At 37.0% G+C, this 26485-nt stretch overlaps 1 protein-coding gene across 2 annotated transcripts in view; it reads left to right on the top strand.

The window, feature by feature from the left end:
* DCAF5 (DDB1 and CUL4 associated factor 5) overlaps positions 1–26485 on the top strand; it is a 96785-nt gene that overhangs the window by 14618 nt on the left and 55682 nt on the right. For both annotated transcript variants that reach the window (XM_079127089.1, XM_079127088.1), the window contains exons 2-5: positions 13603–13746; positions 15903–15939; positions 16846–16985; positions 19164–19293. In XM_079127089.1, coding sequence (XP_078983215.1) covers positions 13635–13746; positions 15903–15939; positions 16846–16985; positions 19164–19293 — 419 coding nt within the window. In that variant the 5' untranslated portion in view covers positions 13603–13634. The remainder of the gene's footprint in view (positions 1–13602; positions 13747–15902; positions 15940–16845; positions 16986–19163; positions 19294–26485) is intronic.

Consider the following 26485-nt stretch of genomic DNA (forward strand, 5'->3'; position numbering starts at 1 on the left):
ACACCTATAATCCTAGTGACTTGGGAAGCTGAGACAAAGAAGATGGAAAGTTTGAGGCCAGACTCAGCAACTAGCAAGACTATGCCTCAAAATTAAAAAAAAAAAAAAAATTGGGACTGGGGTTGTGGCTCAGTGGTACAGCGCTTGCTTATCACATGTGAGGCACTGGGAGTTAGATTGTGGAACCAACCAAGATGCCCTCAATTGATGAATGGATAAAGAAACTGGTGTATATATATACATTGGAATATTACTCAGCCATAAAGAAGAATAAAATTATGGCATTTGCTGGTAAATGGATGCAATTGGAAAATATCATGCTAAGTGAAATAGGCCAAGCCCCCCCCCCCCAAAAAAAAAAAAACAAAGGCCAAATATTTTCTCTGATAAGTGGATGACAGTACATAACGAGGGGGGTGGCATGGGTGGGGGGAAGAGAAGAATGAAGGAACTTTGGATGGTGGGAGGGGCTGGAGGAAGGAAAGATAGTAGAATGAGACAAACATTATTACTCTCTGCATATGTATGATTACATGAATGGTGTGACTCTACATTGTGTGCAACCATAGAAATGAAAAGTTGTACCCCATTTGTTTACAATGAGTCAAAATGCAGTCTGTAAAAATAGAAAAAAAAAGAATAAGATCTAAGAAAACAACAAAACACCACTCAAAAACCAAATAGACCAATCAATAAATGGGCAAATGAACTAAACAGACATTTCTTAAAGAAATATAAATGGGGGCTGGGGATATAGCTCAGTTGATAGAGTGCTTGCCTTGCAAGCACAAAGCCCTGGGTTCAATCCCCAGCACTGCAAAAAAAAAAAAAAAAAAAAAAAAAAATATATATATAATATATATATATGTGTATGTATACACACACACACTATATATATAATATATATATATATATAAATGGCCAACAGATATATGAAAAAAAAGTTCAATGTTCTTAGCAATCAAGGAAATACAAATAAAAACCACACTGAGTTTTCATTTCACTTTGGTTAAAATGGCAAGTATAAAAAATATAAATAATAAATTCTTGGGAGAAAGTGTGGAGAAAAAAACACTTATACATTGTTGGTGGGACTGCAAATTAGTACAACCATTTTGAAAAGCAGTATGAAGATTCCTCAAAAGGCTCAGAGTGACCTAGCTATTCTACTCATTTGTGTTTATCCAAAGGAACTGAACTCAACATACTTTAGTGATACCTGCATTCCAACGTTTATAGCAGTGCAGTCATAATTACCAAGTTATGAAACCAGTTTAGGTTTCTGTCAATGGATGAATGGATAAAGAAAATGTGATATATATCCATGGAGTTCTACTCAGCCATAAAGAAGACTGAAATTTTTCATTTGCCAATAAATGGTGGAACTGAAGAATATCATGTTGAGTGAAATACACCAGACTCAGAAAGTCCAGGGCCAAATATTTTCTCTTGCATGGAAGCTAGAGAGAAAAAAGGAATTAAAGCAGGGGATATCATGAAATAGGAGAAATGGAATGGGATAAAGAAGGAAGAAGGGTGCGAAAGGAGGAAGTGTGGAAGGGAATTGACCAAATTATGCTATATGCATGCTTGAATGTCTCAGTGAGTTTCACCTTTATATATAATGCACCAACTCAAAAAAAAACAGTAGAAGACCAGTAGAGCAGAGGAAAGAGATCAGGGGAAGAGAGGAGGGAAAGGGAAAGTACCAGTGATTGAAATGGAGCAAATTTTGTTTATGCATTTATGAATATGTCAAAATTAACCCCACTATTATGTATAACTATAATGCACTAATAAAAACAAAAAAATATTTGATATCTATTACCAAATGGCCCTCCAAATGGTTGAACCAATTTATTTACACTTGTACCAGTTTATTATGACCGCATCATCAATTGCTAGATATTATTTTGTATTTCCCAGATCAGTCAGTATATGAAAAATAGTGTCACTTAATAAATTTATTATTACTTAAGTTTTTGTATAACTGACCTTGATTACCAGTGAAGCTGAATATTTTTATCTTAGTTTTGGCCGTTTTACAGTCTTTAGGCTGATTATTGTGTAATTTATTAGTTTGTAACTTTCTTTGTTAAAATAATCACATTCTCCTAATGCCTTCTGAGATTATTCCCTAGTTTCCCTATTTGCATTTGGGCGTGTATCTCTGCATTAGATTAGAGACCCTCTCTTAAAGAGGTAATAAAGGTGCCTGATAATCTGTTCTCCAAATTTCAGAAGTCTGAGCCTTACTCCCCCTCCACCCCTGTATTAGAAACTGAACCCAAGTTTGCTCTACCACTGAGCTACATCCCCAGGCCTTTTATTTTTTATTTTTTAAAAATTATTTTTAGATGTTGATGGACCTTTATGTTATTTGTTTATATGTGGTGCTGAGAATTGAACTCAGTGCCTACACATGCTAGGCAAGCGCTCTACCACTGAGTCACAACCCCAGTCCCCTAGCCCTTTTATTTTTTGAGACAGGATCTCACTAAGTTGCCAAGGCTGGCCTCAAACTTGTGATCCTCCTGCCTTAGCCTCCATTTTACTGGGATTGCTGGTATGTGCAATGGTGCCTGGTTTATCCTTGCTCTTAATATTGTCCAGGCAACCAGCCAAGTTTTTACACAGATCTATCTCAATCCTATAGATAGAGTTTTCTCTGTTTTACAGGTGAGAAGACTACATTTTAGAGAGGTTAAGGAACTTGCCTAAAGGTACACAGATAGTAAGTGGTAGCATCATTGAAAAGTCAATCTGTATACTTCTATCCTAAGCCTGTGGTTTTGAATGCTGTGCTGTTACACTCGTCTCTAAATCAGGTTGAATTACAGAAGTGGCAGACTTGGATAAATAGAGATTAGTGCTCTTATTGTTTTTGTAAGTGATTTGAGGACAGGATGTATATAAAATTTCCCAAATTTACATATGAAGTTAGTTCCTTCAGGTACTGAAATGCTTACAGTGTGGATAAACTGCAGGTAACTTTTTGTCTGGGCCTTTACAGGTTAGGGGAAAAAAAAATCTTTAACAATATAAAAGGGTATTAAGTAAAGTTTGCTATTCCTGGGAGCTCTGTTAACCATATTCCATCTGTCCTACCATGCATAAATTTGTGTATATTTTCATTAAAATATAGCATGCTGTTCATACTCTTATGTGATGTAAAGCAAGAGTTTGAAAGATTCAGATAAATTCATAGATGATACTTCAGAGAAACTAGGATGTTTTGAGGGGTGTGTATAACTAATATAGGTCACATTGGGCTTATCTCACTTAATACAACAACCCTAGTTGTTGGCATTTTCTTTATAAGTAGTAAAGAAAAATGACTCTAAGTCCTTATAAAATGATACACTCTAAGATATTCAATAAGGACCCGATAGTTACTTAGATTATTTATGTATTTGTTTTTGCAGTGCTGGGGATTGAACCCAGGGCACTTTACCACTGAAGTTACATCTATAGCCTTTTTATTTTTTATTTTGAGACAGGGTCTAGCTAAGTTGCTAAGGCTGACCTTGAACAAATTCTTTTGCCTCAGGTTCCCAAAGAGCTGGCATTACAGGTGGGTACAACTACTCCTGGTCAGGCTATTCATTTTAAGGTCAAAAGGCCAGCAAACATTTTATACCCACTAGGATGACAATTACGAAAGAAAAAAGAAAAAAGTGTTGCTGAGGAGGTGAACCATTGTGCATTGCTAGTGGAAATGTAAAATGATGCAATCACCATAGAAAACCCTGTGCCAGTTCCTCAAAAACAAACGCAGCGGGCTGGGAATATAGCTCAGTTGGTAGAGTGCTTGTCCCGCATGCACAATCCCCAGTACCACAAGAAACACACAGCCACATGGTGGCGCATGTTTGTAATCCTGGTGTCTAGGGAAGCAGGAGGATTACAAATTCAAGCCAGCTTCATCAGTTTAGCAAGACTATGCCAAAATAAAAAGGGCTGAGATACAGCTCAATGGTAGAGTGCCCCTGGGTTGAATCCTAAGTACTGCAACAAAAACCCAAACAAACCCCACCACAGAATTATTACTGTATGATCCAACAATTTTATGTCTGGATATATGCCCAAAGAAATGGAAATCAGGGACTTAAATAGGCATTTGTAGATCTATATTCATATCAGCACTATCCACAGTAACCTGAAGATAGAAGCAACTCAAGTGCCCATCTGTGAATGAATGAGTAAACAAAATATACATACAATGGAATGTTATATAACCCTTGAAAAGGAACGAAACTCTGACACATGCTGCAACATGGGTGAATTCTGAAGATACTGTGCCAAGCTAAATAAACCAGTCACAAAAAGGACATATATGTATTTGATGTACTGAGAATAGTAAAGTATGGAGAAAGAAATGGTGTTTGTAGAGGAAGAATGGTGGTTGTCAGGTGGAGATGGGAAGTGATTATTTAATGTTTACAGAATTTCAGTTTGGAAAGATGAAAAAGTCCTGGAGACGAATATCGTGATGATTAGATAACAATGTGCTAATGTGAATGTAGTTCATTCTACAAACTCTATGCTTAAAAGTGGCTAAATTTTTTTAAAAAGCCAGGGAAGTGCTAGGCATTTCTAGAAAAAAAAAATGTATAAAAAATGGAAAACACTTTTCTTTCTTATGTAAAGCTGCAGAACATCCTCATTTGGAATGAGGCCCAGGCTGGCCTCAAACTTGTAATCCTTTGCCTCAGCTTTCCAAATAGCTAGGATCACGGGTGTGTGTGCCACTGTACTCCGCTTGACTAACTGAGGAAACTCAAATCCTTCTGTGCCTCAGCTTTTCCAGTTATAAAATAAGAAGAATGCTAATTCTTTTGTTACAGTGTGGTATAAGGACTTTCATAGTTTGTACTTAGAACTTGGGACCCTTTGGGAAAGGACACTTTTTAAATATATGTTTCATCCCCCCCCCCCCCCGCCCGCCCCCGTATTCGGGATTGAACCTAGGGCTCCTTTAACACTGAGCTATGCACCCCCCATTTATTTTTCTATTTTGGTACGGGGTCTTGGTAAGTTGCTGAGGTCAGTCTTGAACTTGGGTTTCTCCTGCCTCAGCCTCCCAAATAGCTGGGATTACAGGTGTATACCACCATACCTGGCAATATATAGGTTTTTGTAACTACAAAACTACCACATGTGATTATAGTACTATTTTTTGATGAATTAGTAATTCTAGTGCACAATGAAATTAATCAGAATCAGAGTAGCTGCTTTTTCTTGGAGTACCCAGATAAATTGAAGCTAAAGAATTGTGAGAAAATCAGCTCTGAAAGACAAGCCTTTGTTTGTCCCTTGTCTGGTACTGGCACCGGCACTGGCACCAGCACAGAGCTGAAAGGCCTTTCCTTCCTGGTAGGTCTCTGATGTACTCAGGTGCCCTGGAGAGTCTGGGTCTGGGCTGTCTTTACTGAGGATGACCCCATAAGTACCTACTGCCAGGCTTAAGAGCTGCCTTAAATTATCGTATTCTTCACTTGTGCTATTTGCAGGTCACAGTCTCATTGTGGACCTTTATAATAAATCTCTCCTTTTCTAATTGACTAGTGATTCAGAGGGCAGGAGAACTATAGAACAGAAGTAATGACTTATCTTTACTTCACCTGCCCTCCTTTGCTTTGTGGAGTCAGAGACTTGGACTCAACTGTCCTGCTCCTTCTGCTGGCTTAAAAGCAACCCAATAGTTTTAGTCTAGGTCTCACTTTGCACTCACTGAGTTTTATTGCCAATGCGTGATTAAAAATGATTGTCTTTGCCCAGGGCTCTTAATAACTTGCCTAAGGAAATGTGGGAGGGGTATGGGGAGCTGCATTTTGTCTTCTTATACTTACTTTGAGGACAAAGTAGAGAGGTGGGCCCTGCCACAGTGATAATTTTTGCTGAGGTGATTCCAATCTCCCACGGACTTGGGCTGTCATCATCTTGTTAATACTAAGAACCTGTCACTGTAAATGATCCCAAGGCATTCAACAAATAGCTGTACATTTGGAATTACTAAGTACTTGGTAAAAGTAAATCATCCTATAAATGCCTGGAATGAACATTAAAGATAGTGCTGTCTAGGTTATGGAGGAAGACCTTAAACTACAACTTTTGAGTTCAAAGGGATAGATGCTCTCCCCTGCCCCCCACACCTGTGGTACTGGGGATTGAACCCAGGGTCTTGCACATACTAGGCAAGCACTGTGTCACTGAGCTACATCCCCAGCCTTTTTTTATATTTTGCAGTAGGGTTTCACTAAGTTGCCCCGACTGGCCCTAAACTCAAAATCCCCTTGCTTAAGCCTCCCAAGTAGCTGGGATTACAGGTATGCATCTCTGTGCCTAGCCTTGGGGTTTTTTTTTGGTTTTTTTTTTTTAAATTTATACGTATAAGTGTGTGTGTGCGCGTATATATATATGCGCACACACACACTTAGTTGTCAATGGACCTTTATTTTATTCATTTATTTATATGCAGTGTTGAGAATTGAACCCAGTGCCTCACACATGCTAGGCAAGTGCTCTACTACTGAGCCACAACCCCAGCACCCTAGGCCCTATTTTTAATTGAACTCCCCCCAGCCCCAGGCATTGACCCTAGGGCACTTAACCACTGAGCCGCATCCCCCAGCCCTTTTCATTTTTTATTTTTGAGACAGAATCTCACTAAAGATTCTGAGACTGACTTTGAATTTGTAATCCTCCTGCCTCAGCCTCCTGAGCTGCTGGGATTATAGGCATGTGCCACTGTGCCCTGCTGAACATTTTTTCTTAAGCTCCTCCAATTCAAGAAAAATTGTGCTGTCAGAAGTTTTAGTGAATAAATATAGAGATGTTCTTTGTTATTCTTTTCCATGAGTATCCAAAGCCCATTTTGCAGAGCCTTATTTTTATTTTTCTATCATGAACATTAAAAAATATTCAAAATATTTTATTATGGAGATCTTGAAGCATACAGTTGTGTACATTTGTGTTAATCACCTATTCCTCTTTACTTTCTTTCTTTTTGGCACCTTTTAAAAGAAATTCTAAGTATATACAATATCACCCACCTCCATATACATCACTAACTGATAAGGTCTTTTTTCCTTACTTAACCACAATGCCATTATTATGTCTCAGAAATATAGTGATATTTCCCTAATATGAAATGTTTAAATGTAAAGAAGTATAGAGAGATATCAGTCAGATTTGACCAAATGTTGTTCATTTATTAAATTTACTTCCAATCTACCACTTTTTTGTTTTAAAATTATATATATTTTTAAAGTGGATTTAGGTTCTCAGCAAATTAAAATATACAGTGATTTTTCTATTTCTCTTTTACCTCCATACATACATAGTCTCCCTCATTATCAACATTCTCTAACATAGTGATATATTTCTTAAGATTTAACCTACATTGGCAAACCATAATCACCTAGTGTCCATACTTTACATCAGGGTTCATTCCTAGTGTTGTGTGTTCTGTGATAATGACATGTATCCATCATTGTAATTAGAGGATTTTCATTTCCTTAAAAATTCTGTGTGCTACATATTCACACCCTTCCCCATCTAGTACTTGCTGATCTTTTTGCTGTCTCCATAATTTTTCCTTTTCCAGAATGTTCTGTAGATTGACTTTTTTCACTAAGTAATAGGCATTTAAGGTTCTTCGTGTCTTTTCATAGTTTGATAATAGTTTATTTTCTTTCTTCTTCCTTTTTGTGTGTGTATGTGTGTTCTGCGGACTGAATCCAGGGATACTTTATCCTCCCCCACCCCGACTCCTTTTTACTTTTTATTCTGAAATGGGGTCTTGCCAGATTGCTTAGGGTCTCACTAAGTTGCTGAGGCTGGCCTCTAACTTGACTTTCCTGCCTCAGCCTCCTGAGTTGTTGGGGTTATAGTATGTGCCATCACACCGGGCTCATTTCTTTTTAATACTGAAAAATATTCCATTGTCTGGATGTACCATAGTTTATTCACTTACTCACTTACTTATTGAAGGACATGTTTATTACTTCCAGGTTTTAGCAATTATGAATAAAACTGCCATAAACATTCATACACAGGTCTTTGTGTAGACATAAGTTTTTAACTTCCTTGGGTAAATACCAAGAAGTGTGATTACTGGATTATATAGTAAGAGTATGTCTAAATTTTGTAAGAAACAACCTGTCTTCCAAGTGGCTGTACCATTTTATATTCCCACCTGCAATAATGAGAAGTACCTATTGCTCCAGATCCCTGTCAACATTTGGTGTTATCTGCGTTCCAGGTTTAGACCATTCTAAAAGGTATATAGTAGTATCTCATTGTTTTAATTTGCATTTCTCTGATGACATATGGTGTGAAACATATTTTCTTGTGGTTATTTCCCTTCTGTATATCTTCTTTGGTATGAGGTGTTTGTTTAGGTCTTGGGGCCATTTTTTAATCCGGTTGTTTGTTTCTTATTGTTTAGTTTTATATTCTTTGTATATTTTGGATAACAGACCTTTATCAGATATGTCTGCACATATTTTCCCCTGCTCTGTGACTTGTCTTCTCCTTCTTTCAACATTGTCTTTTATAGAGTAGAAGTTTTTAATTTTGAATAAGTTTAGTTTATTCATTCTTACATGAATAATGCCTTTGATGTTATATCTAAAAAAGTCACCATCATACCCAAGGTCATTAAGATTTTCTCCTATTATATTCTAGGAGTTTTGTAGTTTTGCATTTTATACTTGGTTCCATGATCCATTTTGAATTTTATGAAGGGTGTAAGATCTGTGTTTAGATTTAATTTTTTACTTGTGAATGTTCATTTGTTCCAACACATTTGTTGAAAGAAATTTGCTCTACTATTTTGCCTTTGTTCCTTTGTCAAAAACCGGTTGATGATATTTATGCTGGCTACTTTTGCCCTCTCAAGTGTTGAAGTCAGGTAGTGTCAACCCTCCAAATTTGTTGTTCTCCTTCCATATTGTGCAGTCTATTCTGGGTCTTTTGTCTCTCCTTATACATTTTAGAATCAGTTTGTCAGTATTCATGAAATAGGTTTTGGGGAATTTCTCTGGGATTGTATTGGATCCAAAATCAAGTTAGAGAGACAGGGGTGGTGGCACATGCCTGTAATCCCAGCAGCTTGGGAGCCTGAGGCAGGAGGATCAGGGGTTCAAAGCTAGCTTCAGCAACTTAGTGAGACCCTGAGCAACTCAGCAAGACCCTGTCTCTAAATAAAATACAAAAAAGGGCTAGGGATGTGATTCGGTGGTTAAGCACCACTGGGTTCAATCCCTATAACAAAATAAAACAAAAAAGACCTGGGAATGTAGTTCTGTGGTAAAGTGCCCCTGGGTTCAATACCCAGTACTGATAAATAAATAAACAAATAAATAAAATGGTTGGTAGAAATTCTTTATATATTCTAAATAAACCTTTGCCAACACCCTTATAATTTCAGGCAGTTCCATTCTGGCCCCTTAGTTTACTCCAGTTAAGTCTGCTTCCGCAGATTTTACTCCTTTGCTTTTTCAGTCATACCTAGACATTTTTGAGTTATGCTACCATGGCAGAGAATTCCTTCAGTTGTCCATCGGATGAATTTGCTTTGTCAGTTAGGATTCATTTTTTGTTCTGTAAGGTAGTTAATAGAGTAGTGCTCACTTTCCTTACTGGATGATCTTGACAAGTTACTTAACTCTTTTGCACTTGACTTTCAATCTATAAAATCTATAACAGTATAAGAACTATTATGGTCATCACTTTATATTTCATGAAACTGAGGTGCAGGGAGATTAGATCAGAAACATGAGCAAATAGAAGAAACATGTGACCTCTCTTTTAATTTTCCATTTTTGATAAGAAAAATGGGTATAATGAAATATTTCTTTAATATCCAAAACACAGTAGCAGAAGCAGTGATAAGTCCCTGACTCTTGACTATGTTGTTGGAGGCAAACAATAGGAATGTAGCCTATGGAAAACTAAAGTGTCCACAGCATGTTTAGTTTGTTATTAGATCTGTAATTTTTCATTAAAATAAAATAATAAAATCATAAACCATTATTTTCATAACATTAACTTGATATTTTACATAGTGGTAAATTTGTAAGAGGTAAAGAATTTAGATTCTATCCCAGAGAATTTATAGTTGAAGTATATAAGTCATAAATAGAATGCTGTGGGCCACACTTGAAGCATGAATCTGGTAGACAATGATACTTCAGAAGAGAACATAGAACTTGATCTTGCCTGACAGTGGAAAGAAGGAAAAAACTCATGAAACAAAGGAACTCAAGGTACAAGATAACTTCTGTTTTAAATTTTTTAAATTTTTATTGGTTCTTTTTAGTTATACATGACAGTAGAGTCCATTTTGACATAATTATAAGCGTATGGAATATATCTTGTTTTAATTCAGTCCCCAGTACCTCTCCTTCCCCTCCCCTCTTCCCACACCTCACTCTCTTCCCTCTGCTCTACTGATCTTTCTACCATTTACCCATAGTTTTTTTTTTTTAATTAATTTTTTGTGGATGCACATGATGTGAGATTCACTGTGGTGTATCCATATATGTACATAGGAATGTTATGTCAGATTCATTCTACTGTCTGTCTTTATCCCATCCCTCCTTCTTTCCTTCATTACCCTTTGTGTACTCCACTTATTCCCCACCCCCCGACGTCTTATTATGGATCAGCTTCCACATATCAGAGAAAACATTAACCTTTGGCTTTTTGGGGTTGGCTTATTTCACTTAGCATGATAGTCTCCAAATCCATCTATTTACTGGAAAATGTCATAAAATCATTCTTCTTTGGAGCTGAATCATATTTCATTGTGTATATATTCTGCAGTTTCTTTATCCATTCATCTGTTAAAGGACGCCTAGGTTGGTTCCATAGCTTAGCTATTGTGAATTGAGCTGCTGTAAACATTGATGTGGCTGCATTACTGTAGTATGCTGATTTTAACTCCTTTGGATATATGCGAAGGAGTGGGATAATGGTCAAATGGTGGTTTATTCTTAGTTTTTTGAAAAATCTCCATACATCTTTCCAGAATGGTTGCACCAATTTGCAGTCCTGTCAACAATGTATCTTCTTGGGTGTGTGTGTGTGTGTGTGTGTGTGTGTGTTTGTGTAATAAGTATGTCTTGACTACTATACCCTCTGTTAATTTTAATTATAAAAGAAAATATGTCTAAGAACAAGGTCACGTCATAGCATAGGATGAAATAATGTAAAAATTAAAACATAAAAATTTCCCATTATGTAATCCCAGCTACTTGGGAGGCTGAGGCAGTAGAATTGAAGTTTGAGGCCAGCCTGAGCAACTTAGACCATCTCAAAATAAAAAAAGGGCTAGGGATATAGCTCCGTGATAACTTGCTTAGCATTGCCTGGGGTCAATCTATAATACCAAACAAAACAAAAAATTCCTTAACAGTACATATTCAAAATAATCGAAAGCAACGTCATAAGTAGATATTTGTACACTCATATTCTTAGTAACATTAGTCACAGTAGCCAAAATGTGGAAACTGCCCAAATGTGCATCAGTGGACGAATGAATAAACATATACTATAAAAGTATATAAAACTCAGAATACTATTCAGTTTTATAAAAGAATAAAATTCTGATGCATACTACAATATGGATGAATCTATAAAACATTGTTTTGTCCTTTTGGGTCTGGCTTACACATATTAGGTACTAGAGTAGTCAAATTCATAGAGACAGAAAGTGGAATAGTGGTTACTAGGGGCTAGGAGAAATTAATTTTCCTTAAGCTTTCAGTTTGTGATGATAAAAGACTTCTGGAGGTGGATAGTGGTAATGATTGTACAACAACACAAATGTACTTAGTGCCACTGAATTGTGCATTTAAAAATGGTTAAAAAATGTAAATTTCATATTATATATATTTGACCACCAAAAAAGTCTCCCAATTCTGGCCTCACAGTTATAGTGGTCACTATAAACAATTTCTTTTATAACTATCTAGATATGGCTATATAAATCTAAGCATAGATATGTCAGTGTAAGCCCCTTCATTTAGTGTCTATTCTTTGGTGCACTCATTTAGGCACTGGAGAGTCCACAGTGAACAAAACTGATGAGGTTCCTGCTGTTCATGGAGCTTTTTAAAAATTTGTTTTACAAAAATACATGTTGGTACACATACTAATTATACTTATTTTTTCCTCTTAACAAAGACCTTTGGTCATCTCTCCACATTAGCTCTTATATATATCTACTGACTTAATGCTTCATGGTTTACCCTTGTGTGGATGTACTATAGTTTGTGGCTATTGTATTTATTTTTTTTAATGTGGTTCCAGGGCTGGGTACAGTGGTACACACCAGTAATCCCAGTACTTGGGAGACTGAGGCAGGAGGATAACAAGTTTGAGGCCAGCCTCAGCAACTGAGACCCTGTTTCAAAATGACAATTAAAAAGGGCTGGAGTGTAGCTCAGTGGTAGAGTACCCTGTGGTTCAATCCCCAGTACTTCACATACACATGCAAAAAATGGGCCTAGGCCCTTGTGTGTGCTAAGCACATGCCTTATTACAGAGCTACATACCCAGCCTGGCTGTCCTACTTTTTTTTTTTTTTATTGAATAGAGGTGGAGAGGCAAAGGTACAGAGCTTGCTATGATTTGCTGCTGTTGACATTTACATTTTTATTGGGAAAAGAATATCATTTTAGCTTATTATAAAATGTCAAACAATGCCAAATTTTTAAAACCAAGCTTTCTTCTACTTTCTGATTCTATTCCTTAGAAGTAACCATTGTTAAATCTATTAATCCTTCCAGACATTTTTAACACATCTTCAAATATAAAGAATATATAGTGGGAGAATGTAACTTAGTGGTAGAGTGCTTGCCTAAATATGGGAGGCCCTGGATTTGTTCCCTAGTACTGCCCCCCCAAAAAAAAAATACACACACGCACACACAAAATATATATATATATATATGTGTGTGTGTTCTCATTCTCTAGGAGATATTTCATGCATTTTAATATTGCTTATTTAGTTCAGACTATTGAAAATAATGCGAAGGTAAGAGCTGGTCTAAGGATCATGAGAACTGGGTTTTGTCTGTCTCCTACTGGAGCCAGGCAATTCCTTAGTTGTCATTTGTACACTGTCCTTTTGTCAGTTAAAGCATATCAAAGAGATTGCTTTGAAGGCTATTATGCTAGAAATATTCCTTCAGAGTTCTTTGGTTGCAAGTAATAAAAATCAATGTTAGTTCTGTTAGACCAAGAAAAAAAAAGGACTTAATTAGAAAGATTCTAGGTAGCAATTTAAATAACTGGGTCTCCGGAAAGACAGAAACAGGGTTGCTTTCAGGGTGAGTTTCAACATCAGCGTTTATCTCTTTCAATGTCTATATTATCTATTTAAGATTTGATTCATGGGAGAGAGTAAGTGGCCTAGAGGTCATGTATCCCATGGTTAAGTGGGAAGAATGCTGGGTATAGGTGTACATCAGAATCTTACGGAGTTGGGGAGGTAGTTTCGAAAAAGATGAGATTTGAGCCTGGCAAAGCCAAATGCCAGCCTCGCAGTGTCAGTTCTTTTAACCTTAGACTCTTAACTTCCCTCTCAAGGAGGAGACGACCGCCGGGTTCTGCTATGGCATATGGAACAAGCTATCCACTCCAGGGTCAAACCCATACAACTGAAAGGAGAACACCATTCTAACATTTTTTGCCTGGCTTTCAACAGTGGAAATACCAAAGTGTTCTCTGGAGGTGAGAAGGGGGATTCCACCTTGGGAAATTCACTGTGGTTGGAATTTTAGAGAAAAGAATTAAAATAAGTTCTTATTTTACTTCCTATATCTTAAATGAACTGTGGTGTTACTAGTTTACCATAGTTTCTTTTGAGCAGTTTAGACATGTGAATTAGGGGTTTTCTTTCTCTCTCCTTCCTTTCTTCTCTCTCTTTCCCACATGCCCTTCCTTTCCCTCCCCCTTCCCTTCCTTCCTACCTTTCTTTTTGGCAGAAAACTTTCATGTTGGGCTCTGGTACATAGGAACTCATACCACATACACACGCACACACACATTTGAACAATACTTAACCTTACTACATGTGGTATACCCTAATTTTATTTTTTATTCTATTTTATTTTAAAAAATGTTGGCTGTGACTTAATTTGATGTCATCACTCATGGATGACTCTTGTTTGAAAAGCATTGTGTTAGGAAACAATTGAAATGGCTGGTGCTAAAGTCAACTTCTTGGTGATGGCTTCCATCAACAACCCCTTCTCTGACCATCAGATTTTAGCCCTGACCCCCATTTGGAGATGCATATTTTCCCATTAGATATCTACCTATTTTCTAAAAGCAACTTAAATACTGGACTGGAGATATAATTCAAGCTTGCTTATCACGTTGAAGCCTGGGTTCAATCTCCAGTACTGGGGGTGGGAGGGGAAGCAACAGAAAACCAAGATAGAAGAAACCGCTGACATTTGGTCATTATAAAAATGACCTTATACAAATGGCAATTTTACATGGTTCATGTGAAAGTCATCCTCAAACCTGCCTTTCTTTCATTTACACATATAGTTAATCACAAAGTCCTGTCAGATCTATCTTGAAAGCCTCTTTTATTCATCCTCTAGTTTTTGTTTTTTTTATACTGACTGCCATGATTTAGGTTCTCATCTCTGCCCTCAACTATTGCATTGGCCTTGTGTGATTTTTGCCGCCAATCTGTAACCCTCCTTCTAATGCATTTCTATTATAAAAAGATTTGACCATGTGAATTCTTGACCTACGGTGCCTACCATATGCAGTCTAAACCCCAATCTACCTCAAGCCTATTTCCCTTGCCCATGACATGTACTCCAGTCCACTAAACCACTTAACATCTTATGTATGCACTGAGCTGTAATATTTTACCCTTGTATCTTTTGTTCATGCTGTTCTTCCACCTTAATTGTGCAATTGGACTATCAGTTCCTCAAGGACTGGACAGAATCTTAATCTTATCATGCTCCCAATACCTAGCATTGTGCCTGGCACCAAGAAGGTATGAGTATGGTGTTATTGATTTCATGGTAGAATTTACAGCTAAGGTATTGAAATTTAAGATGACCTGGGCCACATCTTTACTGCTATTTGTGCCTTTCTGTTTAAGTGACTCTTGGTTGTTTATTTAAGCATACAGTGGGATTTTTTTTTACTCTCTGCCTTTTTATATTCAGATATTTATATTTTAGCTGTATAAACCATTTGAAGATGCATAATGTATTGTTTTTTGATCATTTAATGGAATAAGACAGTTGCAAAAGAAAAATGTTGTGGAGAAAAACTTTCCAATCATTTAGAATTACATGACCGTCCAATTTTATTGCCATAAAAGATGAAGAGGATAGGAATAGCAGCAGACATTTATTGAGGACTTTTCAAGTGTTCCGCCCTATTTTGAATGCTTTCACAGACTCATATGCTCACAATAGCCCTATGAAGTAGAAGCAATTATTAACTCTATTTTCAGATAAACAGCTGAGGCATAGAAATATTAGAGATTTTATTCCAAGTTCACAGTTAATGAGTGTTTTGCTGGTGATGGACAGGAAGCTAGTTTGGATGAATGAAATTTTAGATCATTTTACTTATTTTCTTGAAGTTTTTGCCTAATCCACTAGAACTGTTATTATGTTATCCCTTTTGGGAACTGTTATTATGTTATCCCTTATTGCTCTTAAGTTTTTTAAAAATCTCCATAAAAATGTCCTATCCTTAAATTATTGTAAACCTTTTCCTAATAAACATTCCTAACTTGTATTAACACTGACCGTATTTTTACCCTGAGAACTTTAAAATACTTTATGTAATGTGGACAGGGAACAACTTGCAGGAATTAACAAATGACTGCTTTTTTTCCTTTACAGGAAATGATGAGCAAGTTATCCTCCATGATGTTGAAAGGTAAATATGTTGTTGGTGTGTGAAGATGATTGACTGTTTTTCACAGGAAGAGAGGAAAATATCTCTTTAGACCTAAATCATTTTTATCTTTTGAAGAAAATAATATATAACATTGCTCCTTTTATAAAAACAGTCCTGTGATAGTTTTGAAATAAAATTTTGATTTATAAAAGGAAAAAGGAAAGTTGGTATGAAATTATAGTTTTTTTGGGTGAAAATTTAAAGGGAGTGATTGAAAGAGGAAGAGAAATAATAATAATCAGAGCTAAAAAGAAATGTTTAGCGCAAAAAAATCATCACAGGTAATATTTATTCTTACTTTCATGTGCCAGACATCATTCTAAGTGCTTTGTAAGTAATTCATTTAACCCTCAATTATTTTATGAAGGATAGTGTGATCTGCATTACAGAAGTGAAAACAGGCACAGAAATGTTAGGTAACTTAAAGTCAAGTGATGCTAGGAACTAAGGCAGTTTGGGTTTGAGCTGTGCTCTTAATCATCATGCCAGATTGCTAAAAGAGCCTCTCCCACTCCTGCTATATCAGTTCTGCCTGCTGTAAAACTTTTGTTTGCCTTTTGGAAATCAAATACCACTGTTGGATCTGGACATAAACAAATGCATTCTATAATAAATGAAAACACAAAACTCAGCTATTGTGTCACTTTTAAAATACTTATTATGAAATCCAAAAATATAGTGCCTTTGATAGTTCTTTTTTTTTTTTTCATTTGAAAGTTGAATATTTACCTTTTAGGAAATACAGTATCCTTTAGGTTTAGCTAGGTTAACTTTCTACTAAGAATGAGAGAGACTGCATCCTAGGTGCCAGAGAGCTGGGACTCTGTGCTATGTTTGTGTGTATGTGTGTGCCTGTGTGCCTCTCTCTTGCTCTCTGTTTCTCAGCAGCGAGACCTTGGATGTGTTTGCTCATGAAGATGCAGTATATGGCTTATCAGTGAGCCCAGTAAATGACAACATTTTTGCCAGCTCTTCAGATGATGGTCGGGTTCTCATTTGGGACATCCGGGAGTCTCCCCATGGAGGTAGGGTCACTGGACAAAAGACTGTTGGATTGTGTGTACAGTTTGATGTCAAGTTCTTTGCAGATTCAATATATGACCTGAGCATCTGAGTGTGAATGTTGTCAAGGGAGAGGAAATGTGAGTCACATGGCAGCACAATGTCTTTGGAGGTCCCGTTCTGACATAAGCAGTCAGAAGTAGGGCACCTTGGCCAGCCCTTCTCCACCCACCTGGGAATCTCCATGCACCCTTGCACATTGACGGTTAATGACTCCAAGAAGCACAAGAAGATGTGGCATCTCGTTATGGAGGGTAACCACCAAAGGCCAGTTATGTGTGGTGCTGACATGCATACATCCTTAGGTGTTTACTGAGAATGGGGATGCTGTGCAGTTTTTGCAACCCTAGTTGCAAGCTTGTTCTTTTGTTGAAGAAAATCACAGAACCTCACCTTACCTGCATGTAGGATCGTAAAATGATGGCAAATATGTTCTATAATGGAAATTGTGAGTGCCTCCAAATGTGCTCTTTCAGTCTCTGATGTGTGAATGAAGAACTTGATTTGATGACTTCTCTGAAGTTCTTCAGGAAACGCATCTTTTTAGTTCCTTTCCTACAGAGGGATTTCTTTCTGTCTTCAAAGGCCCCTTCCTCCAGTGCTACTGCCATGCTCATCTCCGTCCCCACCCCTTAGTTTGACTCTGTAATGAGCACACCTATGTACACCATTCAAGCCTTCCTCAATTTTGTCTTTTGTCTGGCAGGGTCTTTTTATTTTTCTACATTTCAAACATATAACATGCTAGGTTGTGCTTGTTATTGAGGTTCAGGCTATCATAGACGCTTGTCCTTAGGGTTAGGCAGGTCAAGTTGCAGCAAAAGAAGCACTGATGGCTCAATCTCTATGTGATTAGTAGGTGAGATTTTCCTTTGTTTGCACTGCCTGATGACTGCAAAGACTGAACAGTTTACCTGCTTAGAGACTTATGCAGTAATGCATTTGGAAATCATAGACTGAAAAGTGCTTTCTGTCTTACACTCTAATAGTTCCATAAGAGTATATCCTTCTAAGTACCAGAGTAATTCCTTCCTCATGTGGAGCCTAATAATTAATTCTGATGGATATAGGGGTTCTAGGTGAAGTTGACTAGGAACTGACTGAATGCAAATGACGTTCAAGTATTAGGTTTTTTAAAAAATATTTCTGATGGGGCATGGTGGCACATACCTATAATCCCAGCTACTTGGGAGACTGAGGTAGGAGGATACCAAGTTCAAGGCCAGCCTCATCAACTTAGGGAGGCCCTGCCTCAAAATAATATAAGAATCCTGGTGTGGATGAATGTCTATAATCCCTGTAACTCAGGAAGCTGAGGCAGAAGGATCTCAAGTTTGAGAACAGCCTGAGCAACTTAAAACAAGACTCTGTCTCAAAATAAAGAATAAAAAGGGCTGGTGATGTAGCTCAGTGGTGGAACGCTTCTGGGTTCAATCCCTAGTACTAAAAAAAAAAAAAAAGTAAATAAATGAATAAATAAATAAAATAAGAAAAGGACTGGGGTATAGCTCAGTGGAGAGTGTATGGTCATGAGGCCCTGGGTAGAATCCACAGTATCAACCCAGTCCACATATGTTCTAATACTGGAAGTCAAATCATAAAAATATACACTGAACCATTTAGGTGGTATTGTGAACAAAAAAAAAAAAAAAAAAAAAAGAAAAAGAAAGAAAGAAAGAAACCTGTGCTATTGTTTTGCCTTATATTATTTTTTCAATGCTTTGTCATCACTGAATCTATTGCAGTTTTAAAACTTTTAATTTTTAGACTAATAAATTTGGATTAAAGTTGTAATAATTGTACCAGAAACTGATCATGAATTTTTTCAGCTCATGTGGAATTCAGTTTTACTAACTGTAAAACAGCTTACCTTCCCCTTTTCAGGTACTGTATAGATTTCCAAATATTGTGGCTTAAAATTTGGTTAAATGTATTTAGATTGCTGTTGTCCTACTTTCTGCATGAAGAATTGTTTGAAGGATTTGGGGGATCTTGGAAGGTGCCTGGTGTGGTGATGTGTACTAGTTGGGGTTCTGGTTCTTTGGGTGTGATTATTAAAAAGTATGCTCCTACTTGGATTCATGTTCTTATTCATCTGACTATCATTGACCCAGAGATAACCATAATTTCTCTTTTCACAGAGCCCTTTTGCCTGGCAAACTATCCATCAGCCTTTCACAGTGTCATGTTCAACCCTGTGGAGCCCAGGTTATTGGCCACAGCCAATTCAAAGGAAGGAGTGGGACTCTGGGATATTCGAAAACCTCAAAGGTGAGCCCCCCTTGATTCATAAGTTGTTCACACTTTCTCCTCCCTTGTTTCTCAGGTAAAGTGATCATCCTGCAAATATTGTCAGAACTTGTTTGACAGCTGGTCTCAATTGGGCATCTCTTAACATGCATTGGTGTTTCTGAAGCCAAGAAAGCCTATTTCCAAGGAGCCAAAAGAATGAGAAATCCATAGTCCTTCTGATGAGAAGTTTTAAGTTGTAATCTAGATCCTAGATGGGGTCAGTTCTGGGCAATTACATAAAAGTATTGAGAGCCTCCCTTCAGTCCTGCCTTTTCTCTTGAGGCCTGGAATTCCCTATATGCACAGGAACTCTTCCAGGGGATTGGGGTTTGCCAAACTCATTGCTGTTGAACTGGGGGACCTTAATTCCAGGCTAGAAGGAGTTCCTCTAAATTGTGAGGCCCCAAATTGTGTAAAAAATTATATATTGTGATTCATGTAAGTGTATTTTTCTGAGAAGGAAATTTGTTTGCTATATCAATTTCTCACAAGGACCAGTGACCACAAAATGTTAAGAGCTAGTGCACTGTAGTTTTGTGTTACTAATATATTTGTCCTTCTGCTTTCATTATTAAATAAGCGCATCTTAGACAATCCTGACCTAGTGGTATAAATCACTAATGGGAGAGTTTCAAGCATCATGAAAATCCTATGAGGGGAAGGATAACCTTTTATGGCACCTGTGCATAAAGCTGACCTTGCTTTATAAAAGACAGCTAGCTTTTCTAGAAATCCTATGGGGAGGCAGTTTCATTTTGTAAAGCAATGTTATAGAAGAATGTCATGGAAAGTAAGCAAGGTTATACTTTATTTCATGGGCCTCAGATGAAAGGGCATTTAAGTATAGAGGATTATCCTTTTAACCTTAGTTGATTCTCTTCTATGGGATAGTCAAAGGGAGTTGGAACTATTAACAGCAGATCTGTGTAGGCAGGGGGTGTCCCTAGTGTTGAGCAGGGCTCCCTGAGGTACCAAAGGAGAGCAGAGCTTTCTCTGGGCCTCTCTGTCGTATATACACCTGGCTCTTGCTTTTCCAGTGCATGTAATGGCAGGTCCCTAATATGCCTTTGCACTGTGTGCTTAAGGAGATCCTGTTGTCTGCAAGGAAGACAGACAAGCTCTGATTTCAGCAGCAGAGTATTCTACCATGTCAGGCTCTTTAGGAACAACTGTTCTGCCTCATCCATACTACAAAAGGCAGGGTTTGGACTAACTATGCCAGCTTTCTCCTAATGTACTATCTCCTTCACTTAAAATTGCAATGAATAGTTGGCAACAGGAGTGGGGCACTGAGCTATTCATCTCCAGTGGAAAGCTTGAGTAATTCATAATGTCAGTAGTGTCTTAAGAGAAGAGCAGGGAAAGGAGTGTTTTAATTCTCCTTTGATTCTCTTCCAATCTCCTCCACTAGTTTCTTGCTGTGCATTATATGGGCCCTTTTCCCCTTTCCTCATTAAACTTATAAGGGATTTCTTTTTTAGTAAAATTTCTAAGTGGTGATTATTATTTTTATAGTAACATTAGATTTAGAATTTTATACAGAAAAGTGTAAAGAGAAACAAAACCAAGTAAACAAAAAACAAAAAAGAGAGAAAAGGAAGAAAGAAGAACCCTGAGATGCTTTTTGAATGTTTATATATTAAGATTGTTCTTCTACTTCCTGGTCTTTAGTCATTATTCTCTTCAAAGGTAACAATAGTGAAAAGTTTCTTTATGGATCTTTCTAGGATATAATTTAATGCAGTTACTAGCATGTATATGCATCCTTTAAAAAATTTAGATCGCTGGCTATGGTGGCACACATCTGCAATCCCAGCAACTCAGGAGGCCGAGGAAGAAGGATCACAAGTTTGAAGCCAGTCTCAGCAACTTAGACCCTGTTTCAAAATAAAAAAGGTTAGGGTTGTGACTCAGTGCAGAACTCCTCTGGGTTCAATTTCTAATACCACCAAAAAAAAAAAAAAAAAAAAAGAAAAAGAAAAGAAACTGAAGGAACAATGTAAGACCTCTATTCTCAACTTCCCCAAACTCCAATTAACATGTCCTGGAGATCTTTTCATATTAGCACTTATAGATCTGGCTCATTCTTTTTTTCTTTTTTCTTTTTAAAATTTTTTTAGATGTTGATAGACCTTTATTTTATTCATTTATTTATATGTGGTGCTGAGAATCGAACCCAGTGCCTCACACATGCTAGGCAATCTCTCTACCACTGAGTCACAACCCCAGCCCCTGGCTCATTCTTTTAATAGCTATGTGATATTCCATTAATGTAATGTACCTAAAAACCAGGACTTGTTTCCAATTTGGAGTCACTATAAACAAGGCTATGTTGAAATGTTTGCAGATCTGTTTTGGCCTGCTTTTGCAAAATAGGAATTGTTCAATATTGTATGGTTTTTACATTTTTCATAAAAATTGTCAACTGTGCCCCCATCACCAAAGTTGCATTGACTTACAAACCTATTGGGTTTGAGACTATGTGTTTCTCCAGACCCTTACCAACATTTAAACTGTTGCTAGTGTTCTGTGGCGGGGCGGGGAGGGGTTATATCTTCTTGTTTTGATTTCTTCTTCAGCTGTGGCTGAGATTTTGTGGTTTCTTTGGTAATGTATAATTTTGAAAGCCCATGAGGGAGAAAAGTCACCTAATAAAGCTATTTGGTAATCTTGGCTGATTTTTATTTTATTTTTTTTATAAAAGGAAGAGCACAGTGCCAAGGGAACTAGGATGTTTTTCTTCTAATATTCTATGAGGTTTTATGGGCATCAGGTGGAAAAGAGCATGAAATATTCTTAGACTACTTCTTAACTTCATATCCACTGGAGCTTGGGAATTAAATTATAGATCTTATCTGTTCACAGTCCCTCAATGCAAATTGGTGTGGAGGAGGGAGAGAAGGTGCTTTGTCTTTTCCATATAGGATTTAATTATGCTGAGTTGCAGTAGATAATTTGTCTCTTGAGCACAGTTACCTAGAAACCCTAACCGAGATCTTGGGGCAATTCTGAGTCCTTTGGGAGGACAAGCCTGGAACGAGATAGGTGTACTTTAGGAATAAGGTATAGGGAGAGATTTTAGGATATTTGTGAACCCCTTAAAATTACAGGTAAAATTGTGTGTGTCTATTTGAGGAAGCATATGTATATTTTTTTCCCCTTGGAACAAGAGCTTTTTCCAGGTTCTCATAGAGACCTGTGACCTCAAAAGGATGAATTGTTTGGTGATCTGACCATTTTAGGTTTAGAGCCTATTTTGGTTCCTTGTCAGCCTTATTAGTAACTTCCAGCTTATAATAGGTGGGTGAATAGCTTATATAGCTTATAATATAGGTGGGTGAATTCAGGGCCTACTCAGAAGGGCTACTGGCCTTCTGGAAACAAATATAATCTCCTCGAAGCAATGAGGGAGACCTCATATTTATCACCCTTTTCTTTCTGGCTTAACCTATGGGTTATTCAATTTTTAGATGGTTTCTCTAACTTGTTCCTAGCCTATGCAGTACTGCTCTACTTTAGTTTGATAGCCTGTAGATGTGTGAGCAAACGTTTTTGTCCAACTGCTGCCCTGAAATAAACTAATTAGAGGGCTAACTGGAAGAATAAAATGTCAGTTGTAGAAAAGAATTTAGTTATTACATCATCTGATTTCCTCATTGTACAGATTAAGAAACTAGCCTAGCAAGGTAGGGGGAGGCAGAAGAGCTTAATGGCTTATAGAGTGTACAAGCCACACCTCTGGGTATAGACAGGCAGTACACCTTAATAGCCACATGATCCTTAGCACACTACTTTACCTCTCAATGCCTTGTAATCATAAATAACAGCTAGCATTTATTAAACATTACACATGCCAGGAGTAATGACAGTTATCTGAATAACCACCTTATTTAATCCTTCTGATAGCCCTATGAAATAGGTTCTGGCTTATTGATTGATTGATTGATTGATTGAACCAGAGATTAAACCCAGGGGCATTCAACCACTGAGCTACATCCCCAGCCAATTTTTTATTTTTTATTTTGAGACAGGGTCTCACTAAGTTTCTTAGGCTGACTTTGAACTTTCGATCCTCCTGCCTCAGCCTCTGAGCTGCTGGGATTGTAGGCATGTGCCTCTGGGCCTGACACTGTTATTATTTTAATTATAAGGAAATTTAGGCATAAAGAGGTGAAATAACCTGTGTGTTTATATACAGATATATCATAACCCACTTTATCTGTTTTTCTAAATCAGATAGGATCCCTACACATTCTAGTTTTCCTTCACCTATGCCTCCTTGAAGTAGAACTTTTCCAGAATTCCTGTCAGATTTTTTTGATAGACTCTTCCAACTCTGCAGTCTTGAGTCCTTCATTCAGACTGTCTACCCCTAAAAATTAACCCCTTTGATTGACTCATTGGCCCAGCCTCTGTCTAAATGCTGGCTTTCCAAGATTCTTGTTTTTCTAATCCTGGAAACCTGCATGTACTATTTATTTTGCTGTGAAACTTTAGAACAGAAGTTGGAAACCCGCTGCCTATAGACCAGATTCAACCCACCCAATTTGTTTGGTCTACATGGTATAATAGAGATTGGAATATTACACAGAAAAATGTCAGTTTCTCACATCTTTTGAAAAATTCAAAAGATCTAATATTCTCAGACTTGTTTCTCGTTTGGTTAGTAGTCAGCCCAAAGTTAGTCACAGATTCTCCTTTAAATTTTACAATGTGTTCAGGGTCCCACTACTTCTTTATGTCTTGATACAGATAAAACCTCTCATTTACATTACTTGCCTGGCCCTGTAGATATGGAGTTGGAAAGGTCAGTTTTAGGGATTTCAAAGGTGATGCGTATAATTGACTGAATAGGAGAAAACTTGACATATATAAGAATACATTGAATATTTGAACAAGGTTTCATTTATTTTGTTTAGATTATTTCTGCTGATGTCTTTCACAACCATCGTCCTTTGTCACTGCTAACATCCCACTTATGTCTTGCTTAGACTGTTGCAGTGGCCCTTGAACAGTTTTCAGAACTGAGATCTTCTAATGAGGAAAGAATCAGGAAACAGGAAAATTCCCCCTGCTGTCACTTTGCTTGTTTCACCCTTTTTATTGCCTGTTTTAGCTGTCTGCTCACCCACCACCTCTTTCCCTTCTGATCTTTTTAGTTTCTGTCAGGAACTGTTAGTTCTGTGACAGGTAACAGTGTCTTGCTTTGACAAGGATAATAGAAGCGTGGTTCTTTTCCACTCAATAAAACTAGGGCAAGCTGGGAATCCATACAAAGACTTTCCTTATAAGATGGTGTTTTTAGATATTGTATATATCAGAAAATGGACAGTGGGTGCAAATTCCTACTTTCGAAGAAATTGTTCTTAGAACCTTGTATGTCTTTAGGGATCTCTAGGTTAAAGAGTTCTCTTGCCTGTGCCAATTCTGCTTCTGTAGAGATCATATTAAATGTAGATTTTTGCTTTCTGAACAAGCCAGACAATCTCTACCGTTTTGCATTTGAGGGTTGCTCATACTATTATGGGAAAATGGAGCTAATGGTTCAACATCAAAGGCTGGAAAAGGTGCCTCATACTTTGATATTGTTTAAAATTTAAAGAATGAGACTTTCTTGACTTTGACCTCCTTCTTTTCAGAATGTAGAACTATCAGAGTAGATAGATTTCTTAAATTTTTTCAAAAAGACCCCAAAAGCACTATATATGAAAGAAAAAAAAATTGATAAATTGGATTACATTCAAATTAAGAACTTGTATTCATCAAAGACATCATTAAGTTAATAGATGAACTAAGGATAATAATATATTTATAATACATATATTGAACAAGAATTCCTATCCAGAGTATATAAAGAACTACAAATCAAAGACAAATTCTCAGGGGTTTTTTGCTTGTTTTTGCAGTGCTTGGGTAGAACACAAGGTCTCACACATACGCTAGGCAAGTGCAGTACCACTAAGCTACATCCTTAGCCCCTAAATTCAGTTTTTTAAATGAGCAGAAATGTTGAACAGTGCTTCACCAAACAAGATATCCACATAACTAATAAGTGTTTGAAAGGTACTCAACTTTGTTACTTAAGAGGTAACTGAAAATTAAAATCATTATGAATCACCACTCTATGTGCAGAAGAGTTAAAATTTTTAAAATATGAATTGTGTTGACAAGGGTATGGAGCAAAAGAAGCTCTCATACATTTTAGGTAAGTGTAAATTAGGGAAAGCTAGTTGTCAGTATCCACAAAAGCTAAACATTTCACTCCACAGACTATCTCTTAGGAATACCTAAGAGAAATGAACACATATTTGCATCAAAGACATACACAAGAATATTTTAGGTGTTTTATTCATAATAGCCAAAAGCTGGAAACAACCGAAATGTCATTTAAAGGAAAATGAGCAAATAAACTGTGGAATAGCCATACAATAAAATGCTATACAAACATAAAGAAATAACTATAGATACACACATTGACATGTAGAATGAAAGAAACTAGATGCTGATCAAACAGATCTATGCTGTACAATCCCATTTGTGTGACATTTAGAAACAGTTATAGTTAGAATAGTGGTTACCCAATCCCTCAAGTGTTGACCTAGGAAGTCTGTCGTATCTGGATAATGTTTTATTCATCTGTATACACATAGAATTAGTTCATTTACCATATCATATTGTTAAAGAAAAAAAAAACAACTGAAGGCCACTGTTGCTTCAAGTGCTTATTTACATTCTTCCCTGTGATAGCAGTGGTTGTAACAATATCATCAGTTCTTTAGGGAGCTAACTTGAAGGGACAAAAGGAGATAAAAAGAGTCAGGAGGAGCCAGAAGTATAGAAAACTGCAGTGGTAAAGTCTGAGCTCATTGAAGTTTGATTTTCAGAATGATGAACTCTAGTCAGAGGATTTGCCTTTTAGTTGGCTACTCTTTCTTTCTTCTCCCACTCGCTCATCTTTACCTTCATACTATACTCATGCAAATGTTCCATCTACTGAAAGTGTTAATAAAAGCTTTGTTTTCTCCCTAGCACTATATTCCTTTCTTAACTTGTTTTTATCAATGTCATCATCACTCTTCAATCATTCTGGCTGAAATTTCAGTCCTGTGTAACTCTTCTGTCTCTCCCTCTGCTGTGACCAGCCTTGCTCTGTTAGAGCCTGGATATTACT

The sequence above is a fragment of the Sciurus vulgaris genome (genome assembly GCF_902686455.1).
Source record: "Sciurus vulgaris genome assembly, chromosome: 2".
Lineage (NCBI taxonomy): Eukaryota > Metazoa > Chordata > Mammalia > Rodentia > Sciuridae > Sciurus > Sciurus vulgaris.